The sequence below is a fragment of the Entelurus aequoreus genome, linkage group LG18 (assembly GCF_033978785.1).
Source record: "Entelurus aequoreus isolate RoL-2023_Sb linkage group LG18, RoL_Eaeq_v1.1, whole genome shotgun sequence".
NCBI classification, from domain to species: Eukaryota; Metazoa; Chordata; class Actinopteri; order Syngnathiformes; family Syngnathidae; genus Entelurus; species Entelurus aequoreus.
Genome location: NC_084748.1, coordinates 43,010,288 through 43,032,279, shown reverse-complemented (window position 1 = coordinate 43,032,279; position 21,992 = coordinate 43,010,288). Strand labels below are relative to the sequence as shown.

At 43.3% G+C, this 21,992-nt stretch overlaps 1 protein-coding gene and 1 long non-coding RNA gene across 3 annotated transcripts in view; one reads left to right on the top strand and one right to left on the bottom strand.

Annotated features, from left to right (window-relative positions):
* The window catches only part of LOC133634156 (uncharacterized), a 90,519-nt gene that overhangs the window by 32,700 nt on the left and 35,827 nt on the right, over positions 1-21,992 (bottom strand). The window lies entirely within an intron of this gene.
* The window catches only part of rims1b (regulating synaptic membrane exocytosis 1b), a 220,202-nt gene that overhangs the window by 172,042 nt on the left and 26,168 nt on the right, over positions 1-21,992 (top strand). The window contains exons 23-28 of one of the 2 annotated variants that reach the window (XM_062027187.1): positions 8,049-8,114; positions 10,399-10,512; positions 14,452-14,558; positions 16,629-16,732; positions 19,657-19,817; positions 20,056-20,208. In XM_062027187.1, coding sequence (XP_061883171.1) covers positions 8,049-8,114; positions 10,399-10,512; positions 14,452-14,558; positions 16,629-16,732; positions 19,657-19,817; positions 20,056-20,208 — 705 coding nt within the window. Of the gene's footprint in view, positions 1-7,591; positions 7,670-8,048; positions 8,115-10,398; positions 10,513-14,451; positions 14,559-16,628; positions 16,733-19,656; positions 19,818-20,055; positions 20,209-21,992 lie in introns of both variants that reach the window. The other variant, XM_062027188.1, reaches the window with a different exon arrangement.

Here is a 21,992-nt window from a genome sequence, read left to right as displayed (position 1 = left end):
AACTCCTCCACTTGGGGCAGGGTCTCCTCCCCAACCGGAGATGGCACTCAACCTTTTTCCGGGCGAGAACCATGGACTCTGACTTCCCGGTAAGGTCTATTCAGGCGTACCGGAGAGGAGGCTACGCTGGATAGTCGAACCTCGGATTCAGGAGGAACAGTGTGGTTTTTGTCCTGGTCATGGAACTGTGGACCAGCTCTATACTCTTGGCAGGGTCCTTGAGGATGCATGGGAGTTTGCCCAACAAGTCTACATGTGCTTTGTAGACTTGGAGAAGGCATTCGACCGTGTCCCTCTGGAAATCCTGAGGGGAGTGCTCAAAGAGTATGGGCTCCCTGTATGATCAGTGTCAGAGTTTGGTCCGCATTGCCGGCAGTAAGTCGGACCCGTTTCCAGTGAGGGTTGGACTCCGCCAAGGCTGCCCTTGGTCACCGATTCTGTTCATAACTTTTATGGACAGAATTTTTAGGCGTAGTCAGGGCGTTGAGAGGATCCGGTTTGGTGGCTGCAGGATTAGGTCTCTGCTTTTTGCAGATGATGTGGTCCTGATGGCTTCATCTGGCCAGGATCTTCAGCTCTCACTGGATCGGATCGCAGCCGAGTGTGAAGCGACTGGGATGAGAATCAGCACCTCCAAGTCCGAGTCCATGGTTCTCGCCCGGAAAAGGAAACAAATGTTTCTAGAAACAGTCTCCATGCCTAAGTACTTGATTTTATACACCTGTGGCCAGGGCCAAGTGATTAGGACACCTGATTCTGATCATTTGTATGGGTGGCCAAATACTTTTGGCAATATAGTGTACAGAACAGGAAGGCTGATGGGTCGCCACTAGGGTGGCACACCATTAAAGGTGGGAACGTTTGACGCGGGGGGAGGAGGATGAGTCCATCCCAGACAAGGCACCTATGGGTCAGGGCTCAGTTTGGGGCCAGGAAAAAAAGATACGATCGCCGCTATAAGCACATAGACCATATTTTTCGGACCATAGGGCGCACCGGATTAATAAGCGCACTGCCGATGAGCGGGTCCATCCAGGTCTATGTTCGTACAAAAGGCACACTGGATTATAAGGCGCATTAAAAGGGTCATATTGTCTTTTTTTTTTTTTTTTACTTTTAAAACACATTTCTTTGTGGTCTCGTAACATCTAATGATGGTTCTTTTATCCAAATGTTGCATAGATTATGTTTCACAGTTTATCTTCAAGCTGCTTTCTGACCGTCTCTTCAGGATGCGCCGTTTTGTGGGCGGGTCTTATTTACGTAGCTCCACTTCGGTAGCGTCTTCTCCCCGTCCTCTTTGTTGTACCGGTAGTTTTTAGCGCTTCCATAGCGAGTCTTCTGACATATATAAGTTAGAACTGTACGCTACTTTATATTAGAAATGGCAACAGCAGCGGATGAATGCCTCAAAACAAGAGGATAGTGAAAAAGAAGAAGCTTATTGACTAAGGCACAGACTACAATGGCAGAGACGCGCAAATTTCAGAGACAAATACACAACAGCAGGTACCATTAAGTAAGTAAAGTTTGTTTTGCATAATATTGCAAAACAAAATGCCAAATAATACTGATGTTTCCTAATTGGATTCATTTCGGGGTCCTTATACACGCACCATATTAATACCCGTACATTGAAGCACAGCACGTCTGACTATGGTAACCATAATGCTCCGCATTGCATCAAGAGGAGCGGCTTCGTAGCTTACCACAGTCGTACTTTTTAAAAAAAAATTGTAATGTTCTATATTTTCACTGTTGTAACCTTCAAAACCCTCTAAAACAATTTCCAAATCGTATATATCAATGTTTTGTATACACACTGCAAAAATATATATAATATAGTAATAGACACATTCATAACAATATGTAATATGTACAATATTTACCGTATTTTGATCATTTTAAGCATTGCCGGAACTTCTTTTCTCAGCGCATTTATTGATTTCCATAGCAGCGCACTTCCGACTCCCGGCAACAAATGTGTGTTCCTACTTCCGGAAAACAAAGGCGAGTGTTTTCCAATCATGGCAGACTTGGTAAGAGACAACAAAGACGACTATTTTTGGGCAAATGAGGATTCACAACCTTATCTTTTTGAAGCTGAATATATGGAGGATGAACCGGGCTCAGGATCTTTTTGTGTGGAGTTTGCATGTTCTCCCCGTGACTGCGTGGGTTCCCTCCGGGTACTCCGGCTTCCTCCCACCTCCAAAGACATGCACCTGGGGATAGGTTGATTGGCAACACTAAATTGGCCCTAGTGTGGGATTGTGAATGGGAATGTTGTCTGTCTATCTGTGTTGGCCCTGCGATGAGGTGGCGACTTGTCCAGGGTGTACCCCGCCTTCCGCCCGAATGCAGCTGAAATAGACTCCAGCACCCCCCGCGACCCCAAAAGGGACAAGCTGTAGAAAATGGATGGATGGAACTGCTGCTTTTAGAAGCTTGCAAGATCACAGGGTGAAACATTGGAGAAGACGGAAGCCGAGAAAATTAGGTCGGTGTGACTTTGATGCTATAAACGTGGAATTTGGAGCCATGCTATTTCGACATAAATGGAGTGCTTACCCAAAATAAACCCCCAAAAATGTTACCGGGCAGCTGGACCAAACACACAACTGTCCATCGAGTGAGTCACTTTAATATAGATTATTATACACACAGCACATCATGCGTGTTAGTACATCTAGTACATCTACAGTCATCTACAGTCAAGCTGGCTGTGTACAAACAAAACATGAAATGTGGGTACTTTACAGACACTGTAATATCATGTTTTTCATCCAGTACAAATTGGTGTATGCGTTCTAAATTGTAAATAAATGCAAGAAAAAGTCTGCTTACAGTGGAGCCTATGGCAGTTGCTCTATTCTGCCTATAAAGCTTTTTTTTTTTAAATACAAACCCTTCCATCAAGGTTTTATATACACACTGTTAGTATACAGGTATATGTAATGTAGTAACAGGCACATCCATAATAACATGTAATATTTATGTAATTTGCTTATTTTAAGTAGGGATGTCCGATAATGGCTTTTTTGCCGATATTCCGATATTGTCCAACTCTTAATTACCGATACCGATATCTACCGATATACACTACCTTTCAAAAGTTTGGGGTCACATTGAAATGTCCTTATTTTTGAAGGAAAAGCACTGTACTTTTCAATGAAGATAACTTTAAACTAGTCTTAACTTTAAAGAAATACACTCTATACATTGCTAATGTGGTAAATGACTATTCTAGCTGCAAATGTCTGGTTTTTGGTGCAATATCTACATAGGTGTATAGAGGCCCATTTCCAGCAACTATCACTCCAGTGTTCTAATGGTACAATGTGTTTGCTCATTGGCTCAGAAGGCTAATTGATGATTAGAAAACCCTTGTGCAATCATGTTCACACATCTGAAAACAGTTAAGCTCGTTACAGAAGCTACAAAACTGACCTTCCTTTGAGCAGATTGAGTTTTTGGAGCATCACATTTGTGGGGTCAATTAAACGCTCAAAATGGCCAGAAAAAGAGAACTTTCATCTGAAACTCGACAGTCTATTCTTGTTCTTAGAAATGAAGGCTATTCCACTAAATTGTTTGGGTGACCCCAAACTTTGAAAGGTAGTGTATACAGTCGTGGAATTAACACATTATTATGCCTAATTTGGACAACCAGGTATGGTGAAGATAAGGTCCTTTTTAAAAAAATAAATAAAATAAAATAATAACATTTTCTTGAATAAAAAAGAAAGTAAAACCATATAAAAACAGTTACATAAAAACTAGTAATTAATGAAAATGATTAAAATTAACTGTTAAAGGTTAGTACTATTAGTGGACCAGCAGCACACACAATCATGTGTGCTTACGGACTGCATCCCTTGCAGACTCTATTGATATATATTGATATATAATGTAGGAACCAGAATATTAATAACAGAAAGAAACAACCCTTTTGGTGAATGAGTGTAAATGGGGGGAGGGAGGTTTTTTGGGTTGGTGCACTAATTGTAAGTGTATCATGTGTTTTTTATGTTGATTTAATAAAAAAATAAAAAACGATACCGATAATAAAAAAAACGATACCGATAATTTTCGATATTACATTATAAAGCATTTATCGGCCGATAATATCGGACATCTCTAATTTTAAGCGTACTGCGGTGCATTCATTTCACGAACGCATCACAACGTTCGCTTTTTTTCTTCAACGACGTCACTGATTATTACTCGCTGCAGACTTCATGAGAGCCAACAAACATAATACAATTTCATTTACTGCACAATGTCTGCTGTCACTAGGATGCCGACTGTTAGGATGTTGATATATTCCCATTCATATGAAGAATGAATCATTAATCCTCACAAAAAAAGAAAAAAAAGGGGGGTGGAGCCAAGCATCTGCTCGTGTCTTTTTTGCCATCTCCGAGTATAAATTAAAGTTAAAGTTAAAGTACCAATGATAGTCACACACACACTAGATGTGGCGAAATTATTCCCTGCATTTGACCCATCACCCTTGATCACCCCCTGGGAGGTGAAGGGAGCAGTGAGCAGCAGCGGGGGCCGCGCCCGGGAATCATTTTTGGTGATTTAACCCGCAATTCCAACCCTTGATGCTGAGTGCCAAGCAGGGAGGTAATGGGTCCCATTTTTATAGTCTTTGGTATGACTCGGCCGGGGTTTGAACTCACGACCTACCGATCTCAGGGCGGACATTCTAACCACAGGGCCACTGAGTATGACCTCATCCTTTTACTATAAAAGTGAGAGGTATTATTTATGATTGAGAATGAACTTTTACTAGCTCCGATAATGATAAAATTGTCGAAATTGGCAGAATTGGCCACGACACATTTGTAGACATGTCCTTGGATAGATGTTTACGTCTATCCCTCTGTTCTAAAAGAACACATCGGTTGGATGTACACAATTGAATGGTTCAGTTGTGCAGGCCGTTTATTGTGGCCCATTGGGTCTAGGCCAGACCGTGGTAAACTAAAGTCTGCGAAGTCGCTGGTTGGTTAATTAAAGCTTTTCATAGTTAAGAGCATAAAAAAACTGTTTACGATTATATAAATATGTTTTAACATAATTAGAGCCCTCTTGAAAATGAAATAACAGCCATATAGTCACCTGTAGACTCATTTCACCCAATATAGTAGCCACTACTCAGTGTCCGCCCTGAGATCGGTAGGTTGTGAGTTCAAACCCCGGCCGAGTCATACCAAAGACTATAAAAATGGGACCCATTACCTCCCTGCTTGGCACTCAGGGGGTTGGAATTGGGGGTTAAATCACCAAAAATGATTCCCGGGCGCGGCCATCGCTGCTGCCCAATGCTCCCCTCACCTCCCAGGGTTGATCAAGGGTGATGGGTCGAATTCAGAGGACAAAGCTCACCAGCTGATGATGTTAATACAGCAGCACGAGCGAGCGAGCTCTCTGTGATCACGGTGCTACTAAAAATTATTCGTCTGCGTAAGTGCTAATAATAACAATATACGTCACAAATTGTAAACAGAGCGTTGTTGGTGGTTTCTGGATGGTTATTTAAATGGCTTTACGGGCGGAATGGAGGACCTCCCATTGACTCCATTGTAAGCAAATTGTTCTTTTTTGTTTATTTCTGAATTAGAATTAGAGATGTCCGATAATATCGGACTGCCGATATTATCGGACGATAAATGCTTTAAAATGTAATATCGGAAATTATCGGTATCGGTTTCAAAAAGTAAAATTTATGACATTTTAAAACGCCGCTGTGTACACGGACGTAGAGAGAAGTACAGAGCGCCAATAATCCTTAAAGGCACTGCCTTTGCGTGCCGGCCCAGTCACATAATATCTACGGCTTTTCACACACACAAGTGAATGCAAGGCATACTTGGTCAACAGCCATACAGGTCACACTGAGGGTAGCCGTATAAACAACTTTAACACTGTTAAAAATATGCGCCACACTGTGAACCCACACCAAACAAGAATGACAAACACATTTCGGGAGAACATCCGCACCGTAACACAACATAAACACAACAGAACAAATACCCAGAACCCCTTGCAGCACTAACTCTTCCGGGACGCTACAATATACACCCCCGCTACCTCCGACCCCAACCCCGCCCACCTCAACCTCCTCATGCTCTCATGTCCCAAATTCCAAGCTGCTGTTTTGAGGTACCGTATTTCCTTGAATAGCCGCAGGGGCGTTAATTAATTTAAAACCTCCTGTCACACCTGCGTTTACGGAAACCGGCGGGATGGCCGTGCATGCGGTAATTATTTTAAAACCTCTTCTCACTCCGGCGTTTACCAAAAGGAATCCATAAAATTTAGGCGTGCGCTTTGAGTGTGATGTAAGCATACCATCATGAAAAGCACATTTAATTAAAAAAACGTTATCATGGTCTTACCTGTACTTATAAATGGAGTCCATTTGCAGCTCCTTCTGACCAAAAGCATCGATAACTTGTTTATAGAAGTCTTCCTTATTTTCTTTCTTCAGTTTTAAAAGTCTCTGTTTCGATGGAGATATTCCTTTAATTATTACATCCTGCTTCGATTGAAAGTCCAGTTTAGAAAACTTTTATTTTAGATACCGGTATGTAATCCTTGTTAAAAGGAAGAAAAAAAAATCTCTTGCTGCGTGTGTTCACTTCTTCTGCAGTACCGGAAGTCGCAAGAAGGATCACTAGCGCGGCAGCGCCCTCTACCACCAGGAGGCGGGAGTCATTTAATGACTTATACAGTATTTCACACACGCAGCTATATTAATAAAACATAGCTGCTTACTGTTCTCTTTAGCATACTGTACCGGTATTCAATAGCTTGGACCTTAAATCCTACTGAATAGCTCTTTATCTTTTTTCCTTTGTGCGATTGTAAACTACTGAAAGCAGCTTCCTCCATTTTGAAAATGAGGACAGATGCGTCACTCGTGACGTAACGAATTTGACCCGGTGGAAGTTCTAGCCATATGCTAAATATTTTGCGAAACGAGTTTGACCCGGCGAAAATTATAGACATGCGATAATAAAATTCATATTTTGCGAAACGAATTTGATCCAGCTTCAATAATAAACCGGCGATAAGGCCAAGCATGCGTTAATTATTTTGAGAAATGAGTTTGACCCGGCAGTAATTCTAGACGTGCGAATACTATATTCCCTGCACCAATTCAAGGAAATACTGTATGTTCAAAAAAATAATGCACTTTGTGACTTCAATAATAAATATGGCAGTGCCATGTTGGCATTTTTTTCCATAACTTGAGTTGATTTATTTTGGAAAACCTTGTTACATTGTTTAATGCATCCAGCGGGGCATCACAACAAAATTAGGCATAATAATGTGTTAATTCCACGACTGTATATATCGGTATTGGTTGATATCAGAATCGGTAATTAAGAGTTGGACAATATCGGGATATTGGCAAAAAAGCCATTATCGGACATCTCTAATTAGACTGCATGACAATTTGAGGCAACATTGCAACAACAACAAAAAGTGTGCACTTCCCTTTTAACAATTTGAAGCAATATCATTGGTTCTTCATTGCTACCTCTCTCAGTAAATAACTCCACATTTCCAGGTGCGCCAATACTTTGCCCTGCAAGATTCCCCCCAGTCCCAGGATCTTAGTAGAACATGTGGCCCCTGAGGAAGACAGGTATCTAGCCTGACCCGACATGTTGACATGTATCCTGTAAGACGTGCGTTCGCGATTGGCTGTGGTGATCAGCAGTGCTTTGAACCCTTTGTGACCGCAAAAGGTGTTTTAATCACCCGTTGTTTTGCACCCGAGCTTCTGCTGTGTGCTTGTTCTGATTGTATGCTTTTTTTGGCTTTAAAGGACTTTGTTATAATCGTTCGTGACGGGCTAATTCCGCTCTTGCAGTACTAAACAAAAAAACGTGTTTGGTGTACATTGTACGATTGCACAACAAATCAGCAAATATTCATTCTTTTTTTTATATTATTTATCATTGCCATATCATGTCTGTTTCTCCTCTTCTCTCTCTCTGGACTATCCCTGTTTACCATGACAGGCAATGTAGCAATACAGCAAGTCCAAACTGTCCAAAGGGCAGCAAAAAAGCCCTGGAGGGTGACAGGTAAGAGTGTTCATGCACTCACACTCATTATCCCATAGTGTTCTTTTCTCATGTTTGCATAACATACACTATATTGCCAAAAGTATTTGGCCACCCATCCAAATGATCAGAATCAGGGGTCCCTAATCACTTGGCCTGGCCACATGGTGTGGATGAACTTGACTGGCCTGCACAGAGTCCTGACCTGAGCCCGATAGAACACCTTTGGGATGAATTAGATCGGAGACTGAGAGCCTGGCCTTCTCCACCAACATCAGTGTGTGACATCACCAATGCGCTTTTGGAAGATAGGTCGAAAATGTCTATAAACACACTCCGCAACCTTGTGGACAGCCTTTCCAAAAGAGTTGAAGCTGTAATAGCTGCAAAAGGTGGACCGACATCATATTGAACCCTATGGGATGGCACTTCAAGTTCATATGTGAGTCAAGGCAGGTGGCCAAATACTTTTGGCAATATAGTGTACTTTTACTAACTGATCCTGAATGTAGACCATTGTTTTATAATGCTTTGTTTCTGCTAAGGGAGCTGTTCCATGTAAAAATACTGCAATTGACCGGAGTTACAATACATTTAGATACATTGTTTGTAAAAACCCTACATTCACTAACATACAGTCGTGGTCCAAAGTTTACATACACTTGTAAAGAACATAATGTCATGGCTGTCTTGAGTTTCTAATAATTTCTACAACACTTTTTTTTTTTGTGATAGAGTGATTGGAGCACATACTTGTTGGTCACAAAAAACATTCATGAAGTTTGGTTCTTTTTATGAATTTATTATGGGTCTACTGAAAATGTGAGTCAATCACATGGACAAAGATAAGACCTTCTGGAGGGAAGTTCTGTTGTCAGATGTAACAAAAATTGAGTTGTTTGGCCACAATACCCAGCAATATGTTTGGAGGAGAAAAGGTGAGGCCTTTAATCCCAGGAACACCACACCTACCGTCAAACATGGTGGTGACATACTTGCCAACCATCCCGATTTTCCCGGGAGACTCACAAATTTCATTGCCCCTCCCGAAAATCTCGCGAGGCAACCATTCTACCGAATTTCTCCCGATTTCCACCTGGACAACAGTATTGGGGGGGGTGCCTTAAAGGCACTGCCTTTAGTGTCCTCTACAACCTATCGTCACGTCAGCTTTTCCTCCATACAAACAGCGTGCAGGGCAGTCACATAATATCTACGGCTTTTACACACATACTGTATAAGTGAATGCAACGCATACTTGGTCAACAGCCATACAGGTCACACTGAGAGTGACCGTGTAAACAACTTTAACACTGTTACAAATATGCGCCACACTGTGAACCCACACCAAACAAGAATGACAAACACTTTTGGGGAGAACATCCGCACTGTAACACAACATAAACACAACAGAACAAATACCCAGAACCCTTTGCAGCACTAACTCTTCCGGGACGCTAGAATATACACCCCCCGCTACCATCAAACCCCCCCCCCCCCCCCCCCCACCCCCCTCATCTCCCGAATTCGGAGGTCTCAAGGTTGGCAAGTATGGGTGGTGGTAGTATTATGCTCTGGGCCTGTTTTGCTGCTAATGGAACTGGTGCTTTACAGAGAGTAAATGGGACAATGAAAAAGGAGGATTACCTCCAAATTCTTCAGGACAACCTAAAATCATCAGCCCGGAGGTTGGGTCTTGGGCGCAGTTGGGTGTTCCAACAGGACAATGACCCCAAACACACGTCATAAATGGTAAAGGATTGGCTAAATCAGGCTAGAATTAAGGTTTTAGAATGGCCTTCCCAAAGTCCTGACTTAAATGTGTGGACAATGCTGAAGAAACAAGTCCATGTCAGAAAACCAACAAATTTGGCTGAACTGCACCAATTTTGTCAAAAGGAGTGGTCAAAAAATTCAAGCAGAAGCTTGTGGATGGCTACCAAAAGTGCCTTATTGCAGTGAAACTTGCCAAGGGACATGTAAGCAAATATTAACATTGCTGTATGTATACTTTTGACCCAGCACATTTGCTCACATTTTCAGTAGACCCATAATAAATTCATAAAAGAACCAAACTTCATGAATGTTTTTTGTGACCAACAAGTATGTGCTCCAATCACAAAAAAATAAGAGTTGTAGAAATGATTGGAAACTCAAGACAGCCATGACATTATGTTATTTACAAGTGTATGTAAACTTTTGACCACGACTGTATACCAAGTACAAGGTGCCCACAATGTAACATTACCAATATTTATTTAGCTACATTTTCTTTTTAAAATGTTCACTATTTTGCAAATGGCAGTCGCATCCAGCCCACCTCTATCCTGAGGGGCAGTAGGGGAAGAGAGGGGCCACTGAGGCCCTTTGGCCAGGCAGCTTTGGCTGGGTCCTGTTCAACTTCTCCACAGACAGACAGGTGCATGCTAGCCAGAAGCCTCCACTCCCCTTTTGTGCTCCTATTGTGGCTTTTACACTTCATATGGCCCCATCCCTGGGTGGAGAGGGGTTGTTATTCATTTTGCAATGCAGTCTGAAAATGAGGGAGACTCTACATAGCAACTGACGCTATAATCAAAGATAGAATTGCCGCAAAAACGCAAACACTCAACTGCCATCTGGCGGCTGAAGTGGATAGTGCACACCCCAATTTGTCACGTTTCATGCGTCAGGTAAACTGCAACAAATGGGGCCATATGAATCCCCCTCCTACTGTACTATTCAGTAATTATATACAAGTCATATATTATAATAATTAGAGATGTCTGATAATATCGGACTGCCGATATTATCGGCCGATAAAAGCTTTAAAATGTAATATCGGAAATGATCTGTATCGGTTTCAAAATTATCGGTATCGGTTTCAAAAAGTAAAATGTATGACTTTTTAAAACGCCGCTGTGTACACGGACGTAGGGAGTAGTAACGAGCGCCAATAAACCTTAAAGGCACTGCCTTTGCATGCCGGCCCAATCACTTAATATCTACAGCTTTTCACACACACAAGTGAATGCAAGGCATACTTGGTCAACAGCCATACAGGTCACACTGAGGGTAGCCATCAGAGTCGGCAAGAAACATATATTTCCCCAAAGTTACGTACGTGACATGCACATAGCGACACGCACGTACGGGCAAGCGATCAAATGTTTGGAAGCCAAAGCTGTACTGACGGTAGTGCGTCTGCTATCCAGCTCAAACACAACACCACCTCCTGATTGTGTTGCTGTAGTCCGCCGCTAATACACCGATCGCACCTACAACTTTCTTATTTGCAGTCTCCATTGTCCATTAAACAAATTGCAAAAGATTCACCAACACAGATGTCCAGAATACTGTGGAATTGTTCGATGAAAACAGAGCAGTTTGTATGGTGACACATTGGGTACGAATACTTCCGTTGCCGTCGTGACGTCACGCGCATACGTCATCATACATAGACGTTTCCAACCGGAAGTTTAGCGGGAAATTTAAAATTGCACTTTATAAGTTAACCCGGCCGTATTTGCATGTGTTGCAATGTTAAGGTTTCATCATTGATATATAAACGATCAGACTGCGTGGTCGGTAGTAGTGGCTTTCAGTAGGCCTTTAAATGCATTCTTAAAGTACAGTACAGGCCAAAAGTTTAGACACACCTTTCATTCAATGCATTTTCTTTATTTTCATGACTATTTACATTGTAGATAGAGATGTCCGATAATATCAGACTGCCGATATTATCATCTGATAAATGCTTTAAAATGTAATATCGGAAATTATCGGTATCGGTTTCAAAAAGTAAAATTTAGGACTTTTTAAAACGCTGCTGTGTACACGGACGTAGGGAGAAGTACAGAGCGCCAATAAACATTAAAGGCACTGCCTTTGTGTGCCGGCCCAATCACATAATATCTACGGCTTTTCACACACAGAAGTGAATGCAAAGCATACTTGGTCAACAGCCATACAGGTCACACTGAGGGTGTCCGTATAAACAACTTTAACACTGTTACAAATATGCGCCACACTGTGAACCCACACCAAACAAGAATGACAAACACATTGTTTAATGCTTCCAGTGGGGGCATCACAACAAAATTAGGCATAATAATGTGTTAATTCCACGACTGTATATAACGGTATCGGTTGATATCGAAATCGCATTTCGCTACACCTAGTGTGTGTGTGACTATCATTGGTACTTAAACTTTAATTCAGAAACAATCATATAGATGATTGTACTAAAACAACATCACATCTTGTTAAAGCATCTTCCTGCTGGGAAATGGAGTGGAATGGATTGTGGCCTCTGCTGTTTTCATAACTGCAACATTCTTTTCCCTGTGTTGTGACGCCATCAAACGCCTCACTGTTTGTTACCATTCCAAATTTAAAGTAAAGAAAAGCAATCTGGCGAGGATCCTCTGTATAATATGGAACTCCTGAAACTTGTCATAGTTCATTCCAAGTAATTTACACAATATGAATTTGTCTTTAAAGCCTACTGAAATGAATTTTTTTTATTTAAACGGGGATAGCAGATCTATTCTATGTGTCATACTTGATCATTTCGCGATATTGCCATATTTTTGCTGAAAGGATTTAGTATAGAACAACGACGATAAAGATTGCAACTTTTGGTATCTGATAAAAAAAAGGCTTGCCCCTACCGAAGTAGCGTGACGTAGTCAGTTGAACATATACGCAAAGTTCCCTATTGTTTACAATGATGGCCGCATGAAGTGAGAGAGATTCGGACCGAGAAAGCGACAATTTCCCCATTAATTTGAGCGAGGATGAAAGATTTGTGGATGAGTAAAGTGCAAGTGAAGGACTAGTGGGGAGTTGAAGCTATTCAGATAGGGAAGATGCTGTGAGAGCCGGGGGTGACCTGATATTCAGCTGGAATGACTACAACAGTAAATAAACACAAGACATATATATACTCTATTAGCCACAACACAACCAGCCTTATATTTAATATGCCACAAATTAATCCTGCATAAAAACACCTGCGTGTTTGTTATGCTAGCTCCTAGCTCCTCTGCTAGCTCCTAGCTCCATAGAACACGCCAATACAATTCAAACACCTGATCAACACACACAATCACTCAGCCCAAAAGGACCGTTCACCTAACCCAAGGTTCATAAAGCTCATATATTTTTAAAAAGTTACGTACGTGACGCGCACGTATCAAATGTTTAGCAGCCAAGGCTGCATACTCACGGTACCTGATATTCAGCTGGGGATGACTAAAACAGTAAATAAACACAAGACATATATTTACTCTATTAGCCACAACACAACCAGGCTTATATTTAATATGCCACAAATTAATCCTGCATAAAAACACATACGTGTTTGTTATGCTAGCTCCTAGCTCCTATGCTAGCTCCTAGCTCCATTGAACACGCCAATACAATTCAAACACCTGATCAACACACACAATCACTCAGCCCAAAAGACCGTTCACCTAACCCAAGGTTCATAAAGCTTATATATTTTAAAAAAGTTACGTACATACGCAAAAAAAAGTTGCGCACATACGGTCAAGCGATCAAATGTTCAGAAGCCAAAGCTGCATACTCACAGTAGCACGTCTGCGTCTTTGTCATCCAAATCAAAGTAATCCTGGTAAGAGTCTGTGTTGTCCCAGTTCTCTACAGGCGTCTGTGTATCCAAGTCAAAAGTCCTCCTGGTTAGAGTCTCTGTTATCCGAGTTCTTACATCTTGACTGCATCTTTCGGGAATGTAAACAAAGAAGCGCCGGCTGTGTACTGTTGTTGCTGACTACGTTCGAAAAATACGTCCATTTCGCACCGACAACTTTCTTCTTTGCTTGCTCAGCTTCTTTCTCCATAATGCAATGAACATGATTGCAACAGATTCACGAACACAGATGTCCAGAATACTGTGGAATTATGAAATGAAAACAGAGCTTTTTCGTATTGGCTTCAATGTGGAAGGCATACCCGTGTTCCCCGGTCTACGTCACGCGCATACGTCATCCTCAGAGGCGTTTCGAACCGGAAGTTTAGCGGCAAATTTAAAATGTCACTTTATAAGTTAACCCGGCCGTATTGGCATGTGTTATAATGTTAAGATTTCATCATTGATATATAAACTATCAGACTGCGTGGTCGGTAGTAGTGGGTTTCAGTAGGCCTTTAAATAAATGTTCTACAGTGTAGTGTTGAAATGGGTATATTATGTACAGTAAAATGTCCACTCAGTGTCTCTCCTACTTTGATACTCATTTGTGTCCCTTACCCAATTTTACCTGATTCTCACTCTTTTTAATTCAGTGATCTGCTCAATACTTAGTTTTTATCCCCCCGCCTCATCTCTTTGTGTTTCTATGTTTCTGTCTGCCAGAACACACCCTCACGGTAGCCCCTCACCCCCGACGGGGACCCCATCACCAGGTCGCAGGGGGAGGCAGCTGCCCCAGCTTCCTGCTAAGAGCAGCAGCATAGAGCAAGGTTTGTTGTGTGGATGTTTGGATTAAAGTCAAACGTTATTGATTTTGTGAGTTTGGATTAATAGAGTAAGAGTGCAGAGCCTGAGCTTTAAAGTCCAACCCAAACAGCTTTGTGATATTTTTGTATAAAAAATAATTACAAAACCCAAAACCAGTGAAGTTGGCACATTGTGTAAATGGTAAATAAAAACAGAATACAATGATCTCCTAATCCTTCTCAACCTATATTCAATTGAATAGACTGCAAAGACAAGATATTTAACGTTCAAACTGGAAAACTTTGGTATTTTTTGCAAATATTAGCTCATTTGGAATTTGATGCCTGCAACGTGTTTCAAAAAAGTTGGCACAAGTGGCAAAAAATACTGAGAAAGTTGAGGAATGCGAAACAAACACTTATTTGGATGAACAGGCTAATTGGGAACAGGTGGGTGCCATGATTGGGTATAAAAGCAGTGTCCATTAAATGCTCAGTCATTCACAAACAAGGATGGGGCGAGGGTCACCACTTTGTCAACAAATGCGTGAGCAAATTGTCGAACAGTTTAAGAACAACATTTCTCAACGAGCTATTGCAAGGAATTTAGGGATTTCACCATCTACGGTCCATAATATCATCAAAAGGTTCAGAGAATCTGGAGAAATCACTGCACGTAAGCGGCTAAGCTCGTGACCTTCGATCCCTCAGGCGGTACTGCGTCAAAAAGCAACATTGGTGTGTAAAGGATATCACCACATGGGCTCAGGAACCCTTCAGAAAACCACTGTCAGTAACTACAGTTCGTCGCTACTTCTGTAAGTGCAAGTTAAAACTCTCCTATGCAAAGCGAAAGCCATTTATCAACAACACCCACAAACGCCGCCGACTTCATTAGGCCTGAGCTCATCTAATATGAACTGATGCAAAGTGGAAAAGTGTTCTGTGGTCTGACGAGTCCACATTTCAAATTGTTTTTGGAAACTGTGGGCGTCGTGTCCTCCGGACCAAAGAGGAAAAGAACCATCCGGATTGTTATAGGCGCAAAGTTCAAAAGCCAGCATCTGTGATGGTATGGGGGTGTATTAGTGCCCAAGACATGGGTAACTTACACATCTGTGAAGGCGCCATTAATGCTGAAAGGTACATACAGGTTTTGGAGCAACATATGTTGCCATCCAAGCAACGTTATCATGGACGCCCCTGCTTATTTCAGCAAGACAATGCCAAGCCACATGTTACAACAGCGTGGCTTCGTAAGAAAAGAGTGCGGGTACTAGACTGGCCTGCCTGTAGTCCAGACCTGTCTCCCATTGAAAATGTGTGGTGCATTATGAAGCCTAAAATACCACAACGGAGACCCCTGGACTGTTGAACAACTTCAGCTGTACATCAAGCAAGAATGGGAAAGAATTCCCCCTTAAAAGCTTCAAAAATTGGTCTCCTCAGTTCCCAAACGTTTACCGAGTGTTGTTAAAAGGAAAGGCCATGTAACACAGTGGTAAAAATATCCCTGTGCCAACTTTTTTGCAATGTGTTGCTGCCATTAAATTCTAAGTTAATGATTATTTGCCCCAAAAAAGTATCTCAGTTCGAACATTAAATATCTTGTCTTTGCAGTCTATTCAACTGAATATAAGTTGAAAAGGATTTGCAAATCATTGTATTCTGTTTTTATTTACCCTTTACACAACGTGCCAACTTCACGATAAGGTGGCCACTTGTCCAGGGTGCATCTGCCCGGATGCAGCTGGGCTAGGCTCCAGCAAACCCCCGAAACCCAAGGGGAACAAGCGGTAGAAAATGGATGGATGGATAAATAAGAGTCCAGAAAGAGGAAAATATAACATTGTTCTGGTGTGTAGTGGAAGCTTTAAAAGATAGCCCCAAAAATAGTAATAATAAAACTATGACATGTTGACTATGGCCAAAAAAACGTGTGCTAAGTTGAATTAGTTCAATGGGGTTCACTGATCTGACAGCACTTATATTGGTCAAATGTCTAGGGATGCTAGCAGATTACATCATGCATGAGCTATTATTATTACTACTTAGTAGAAGCCACATACAGTATTTCTCTTGCAATCGTTTCAGCCCTTGCAGTTGAAGAGCGAGCCCGACAGCTGCATATGAAAGGACATTCCTACCGGCCTTCAGCTTCCAATAACCCTGAGTCGGACCTCAAGACCAAACGGGAGGTAAGCATGACTTTGCCAATGTTCTCTCCAAAAAAACAAACTTCTAAACAATTTGTGATATACTATGAAATGTGTATATATATACTTTGTATATACAGTATATAATGTAGCCATGGGTATACAAAAAAGAGGCTTAATTAAGGCGATACCAGGTAGGACCACTAATCAGAAGAAACAGAAAGAGGTGTGACTAATGCTCGTTGCTTATAGCAACAGAAAGCGCAACCAAGGGAGGTTAAGGAAGAATGGCAACATAAATAACCCAAAACATTAACGGACATGTTCTGTTGTGGAAAAAAAACAAGCCCAAAGTCTCGGAAGGGTGGAGGGAGAAATTTAGAATGTACCTGCAGCGGAGAGTGGAAAGCCGGTGCGCTGGCGAGGCGGGCGTCCATGAACTGGCCCACACTCGTGGCCGACAAGGAGGAGAACGAACGTCGATGACGGGCGTGGGGGCGTCCATGAACTGGCCACATACGTAGCCGACGAGGAGGAGGACTTGAGCGTGAATAAACCCTCAACAGCCATTGTTGTCCATGCCCAAGTCCAGGGCATGGCTGCTGATGGCGCGGGGGGGTATCCATGGACTGGACACATTCGCGGCTTGACGAGATGGCAGGCCGCAAGTGACTGACGGACACTTTCGCGCCAGGCAAGCAGGGTGCCGGGCTGCAGGGCTGGAGACAAAGCTGGCTGCAGGGCTGGAGACGAAGCTGGCTGCAGGGCTGGAGATGAAGCTGGCTGCAGGGCTGGAGACGAAGCTGGCTGTAGGGCTGGAGATAAAGCTGGCTGAAGGGCTGGAGACGAAGCTGGCTGCAGGGCTGGAGACGAAGCTGGCTGCAGGGCTGAAGGTGATGCTGGCTGCATGGCTGGAGCGGAGATGGCTGCAGGGCCGTTTCTAGTGAGGGTTGGACGGCGCCAGGGCTACCCTTTGTTGCAGATTCTGTTCATAACAGAATTTCAGAATTTCTAGGCACAGTCAGGGCATTGAGGGGATCTGGTTTGGTGGCTGCAGGATTAGGTCTCTGCGTTTTGCAGATGATGTGGTCCTGCTAGTTTTATCTGGCCAGGATCTTCAGCTCTAACTGGATCGGTTCGCAGCCGAGTGTGAAAAGACTGGGATGAGATACCACAGGTCCGAGTCCATGGTTTTCACCCGGAAAAAGAGGGAGCACCATCCCCGGGTTGGGGAGGAAATCTTGCAACAAGTGGAGGAGTTTAAATAGTAGTCTTTTTCACGAGTTAGGGAAGAGTGGCTCGTGAGATTGACAGGCAGATTGGTGCGCCATCTGCAGTGATGCGGACCCTCTATCGATCTATCGTAGTGAAGAAGGAGCTGAGCCTAAATGCAAAGCTCTCAATTTACTGGTCGATCTACGTTCCTATCCTCACCTATGGTCATGAGCTTTGGGTTATGACCGAAAGGACAAGATCGCGGGTACAAGCGGACGAAAGGAGTTTCTTCCACCGGGTGGCAGGGCTCGCCCCTAGAAATAGGGTGAGAAGCTCTGTCATTCGGGAGGAACTGAGAGTAAAGTTGCTACTCCTCAACATCGAGAGTTCACGAGTTAGGGAAGAGTGGCTCGTGAGATTGACAGGCGGATCGGCGCGCCGTCTGCTGTGATGCGAACCCTCTATCGATCCGTTGTGGTAAAGAAGGAGCTGAGCCGAAAGGCAAAGCTCATAATTTACCGGTGGATCTATGTTCCTATCCTCCCCTATGGTCATGCGCTTTGGGTTATGACCGAAAGGACAAGATCACAGGTACAAGCGACCGAAAGGAGTTTCTTCCGCCGGGTGGCAGGGCTCGCCCCTAGAAATAGGGTGAGAAGCTCTGTCATTCGGGAGGAACTGAGAGTAAAGTTGCTACTCCTCAACATCGAGAGTTCACGAGTTAGGGAAGAGTGGCTCGTGAGATTGACAGGCGGATCGGTGCGCCGTCTGCTGTGATGCGAACCCTCTATCGATCCGTTGTGGTAAAGAAGGAGCTGAGCCGAAAGGCAAAGCTCATAATTTACCGGTCGATCTATGTTCCTATCCTCCCCTATGGTCATGAGCTTTGGGTTATGACCGAAAGGACAAGATCACAGGTACAAGCGACCGAAAGGAGTTTCTTCCGCCGGGTGGCAGGGCTCGCCCCTAGAAATAGGGTGAGAAGCTCTGTCATTCGGGAGGAACGCAGAGTAAAGTTGCTACTCATCAACATCGAGAGTTCACGAGTGAGGGAAGAGTGGCTCGTGAGATTGACAGGCAGATTGGTGCGGCCTCTGCAGTGATGCGGACCCTCTATCGATCTGTCGTAGTGAAGAAGGAGCTGAGCCGAAAGGCAAAGCTCTCAATTTACCGGTCGATCTACGTTCCTATCCTCACCTATGGTCATGAGCTTTGGGTTATGACCGAAAGGACAAGATCACGGGTACAAGCGGCCGAAAGGAGTTTCTTCCGCCAGGTGGCTGGGCTCTGTGAGAAGCTCTGTCATTCGGAGGAACTCAGAGTAAAGTTGCTACTCCTCAACATCGATAGAAGCCAGATGAGGAGGTTAGGGCATTTGGTTCAGGATACCCCCCGGACGCCCTCCTGGGGAGATGTTTAGAGCACATCCGGCCGGTAGCATGCCCCCGGAATCCCTAGAACAAATTGTGGAGACTATGTCTCTCAGCTGGCCTGGGAACGCCTCTGGAATTCCTGGGAGAAGTTGGACGAAGTGGCTGGGGAGAGGGAAGTTTGGGCTTCCCTGTTTAGGCTGCTGCCCCCGTGACCCATCCTTGGATAAACGGAAGAAAATGTTTGGATGGATGGTATTTGGATCAGCAGCAACAGTTGTGCACTAATGGCCTGATCAAAAAAAGTTTGTGTGTAAACACGTGCAAACTTGACAGTGCATGCAAGTTCACGCCAAATGATCATCCACTTCCTGTCTGCAGATGTTCGCAGAACAGCGTCGCAGTAGCGACAACATGTCGGCCAGGTCGTCAGACAGTGATATGAGCGATATGTCGGCGCTCTCCCGTGCCAGCAGTGCTTCTCGCCTCAGTAGCACCAGCTACATGTCCATCCAGTCAGAACGCCCAGGGGGACGTTTAAGGTTAGTCCTTTTCTTATAAAGAATGTGATGATCTTAATTTACAGATGCATTTGCTTAAATAATTTTGTGATTGGAGATCACCTGCTTCTAATATGCATGCTAATAACTGTGCATGTTTTCTTTTCTTTCTTTTTTTTTGCATGCCAACTGCTGTTTCTTCCTTCCATTTGAATTCTCTTCCTCTGTGCCATATACACACACATGCAAAAACACACAACTCAAATGAATGGAGACTCAGGTCTAAGTCATTAGAGGAGGAGAAAAAAGACAGGCGGATCTCGTGGGGGGTCACCGGAGAAGAGGAGAAGAAGAAGGCGACGGGGAAAAGGCGCTTTTCTGAGGAGTTGAAACGCAGGCGACACACTGTAGCCGGTGATACGGGGGAATCAAGGTAAAGATCAATAAATCAATCAGTAGATCCAAACGACAAGATGATGATGACGAACATATTTAGCGTTTCATTTCACCAGTAATGAGAAATAATCACTACTCACAAAAAGTCAGGGATATTTCAGCTTTCTGGTTGAATTTGAGAATGAAACGAATATGACCCTTAACCTTTACAGACGAACTTTTCAACGGGTGACATTTTTAAACACTTTAGGTTGTTATTGTTCTTTTTGGCATTGAAAAACAATACCATACAAAAACAGACAACCCTGGCGCGGGAGTAGTCCTTGCTCAGCAACATTGAAAAAGGTCAATTGTTTTTTGATTGAAAATTTAAGTATGTTGTTCTTGTCCCAGTCATACTTGCCAACCTTGAAACCTCCGAATTCGGGACATGGGGGGTTGGGTTGGGGGCGTGGTCGGGGGGCGTCGTTGCGGGTGTGGGGTTGAGGTGCAGGCAGCATACCCCTTCCTCTTCAAGCTGTCCTGGATGAAATGAAATTCTTTTTTCCAATCATTTTGGAACTTGCAAGCGTATTTCTTCTTCTTACTCGTCGTCGCCATGTCTCTTCTTTGTTGTTCTGCTTCGTCTCCTTCTTGTTGTGTGTGCAGTTGTGCACTGAGCTCCAAAAGCCGTACATGTTATTGTAGCGTCCCGGAAGAGTTAGTGCTGCAAGGGGTTCCGGGTATTTGTTCTGTTGTGTTTATGTTGTGTTACGGTGCGGATGTTCTCCCGAAATGTGTTTGTCATTCTTGTTTGGTGTGGGTTCACAGTGTGGCGCATATTTGTAACAGTGTTAAAGTTGTTTATACGGCCAACCTCAGTGTGACCTGTATGGCTGTTGACCAAGTATGCCTTGCATTCACTTGTGTGTGTGTGCTTGAAATCAACGTTATCATTGAACCAGTTAAAAAATCATACAACCTGTCAGCATTTCTTGACATCTTCGAGTAAAGACCATTGTTAAACCCGTCCAACGCTACATTAACATGGGACTGGGCCGGCACGCTGTTTATATGGAGGAAAAGCGGACACCTGGACAGAATGCGGCTGTTAAGGGGTGAAGGTTTCAGGTGAGAGAGTACGCTAAAGGCAGTGCCTTTAAGGCACGCCCCCAATATTGTCGTCCGGGTGGAAATCGAGAGAAATTCGGCAGAATGGTTGCCCCGGGAGATTTTTGGGAGGGGCACTGAAATTCGGTAGTCTCCCAGGAAAATCGGGAGGGTTGGCAAGTATGGTTCCAGTTGCGTCTGGAACACTGTCCACCTCCTCCATTTCTTCTTGAATTCCGGTCCCTGTAGTTGTAGGCGATGTGTCAGCATTTCCAATAAATACATTTCTTCTATTGTCCGAACCCATTGGTTTCGTGCAGGCCTGTCCTCGGTGCCCCATTTGCCCCAAACTAAGTTCACCTGTTAAGGCTTGGGTCATTGTTGTTCATGCTTGAAATTGCACTCTAATTTTGAATATGTTTAACTTTTTGTAAGTAGTTGATTTGTTAAGAAGTTATTTTTCATGAAACTTGATTAACTTAATTTTCACAAATAAGCAACTGTAAACTCTTCATGTCTTCACATTCTCTGTGGCTGATGTAACCCCAATGGTCCTTAGTGGGTCATCTTGTGAAGTCGTGCAATTTGTGAGATAGCTCATGCATTGAGCTCTGGGAGGACAGGCTCACTTTTTATGGCATGACGATCAATTCAAGTGGTTGTAACACAAACCGAGAACGTTCAACATATTTTTCTTTGGTTGGAAACACGACAAAGGGATTTTGACTGGTG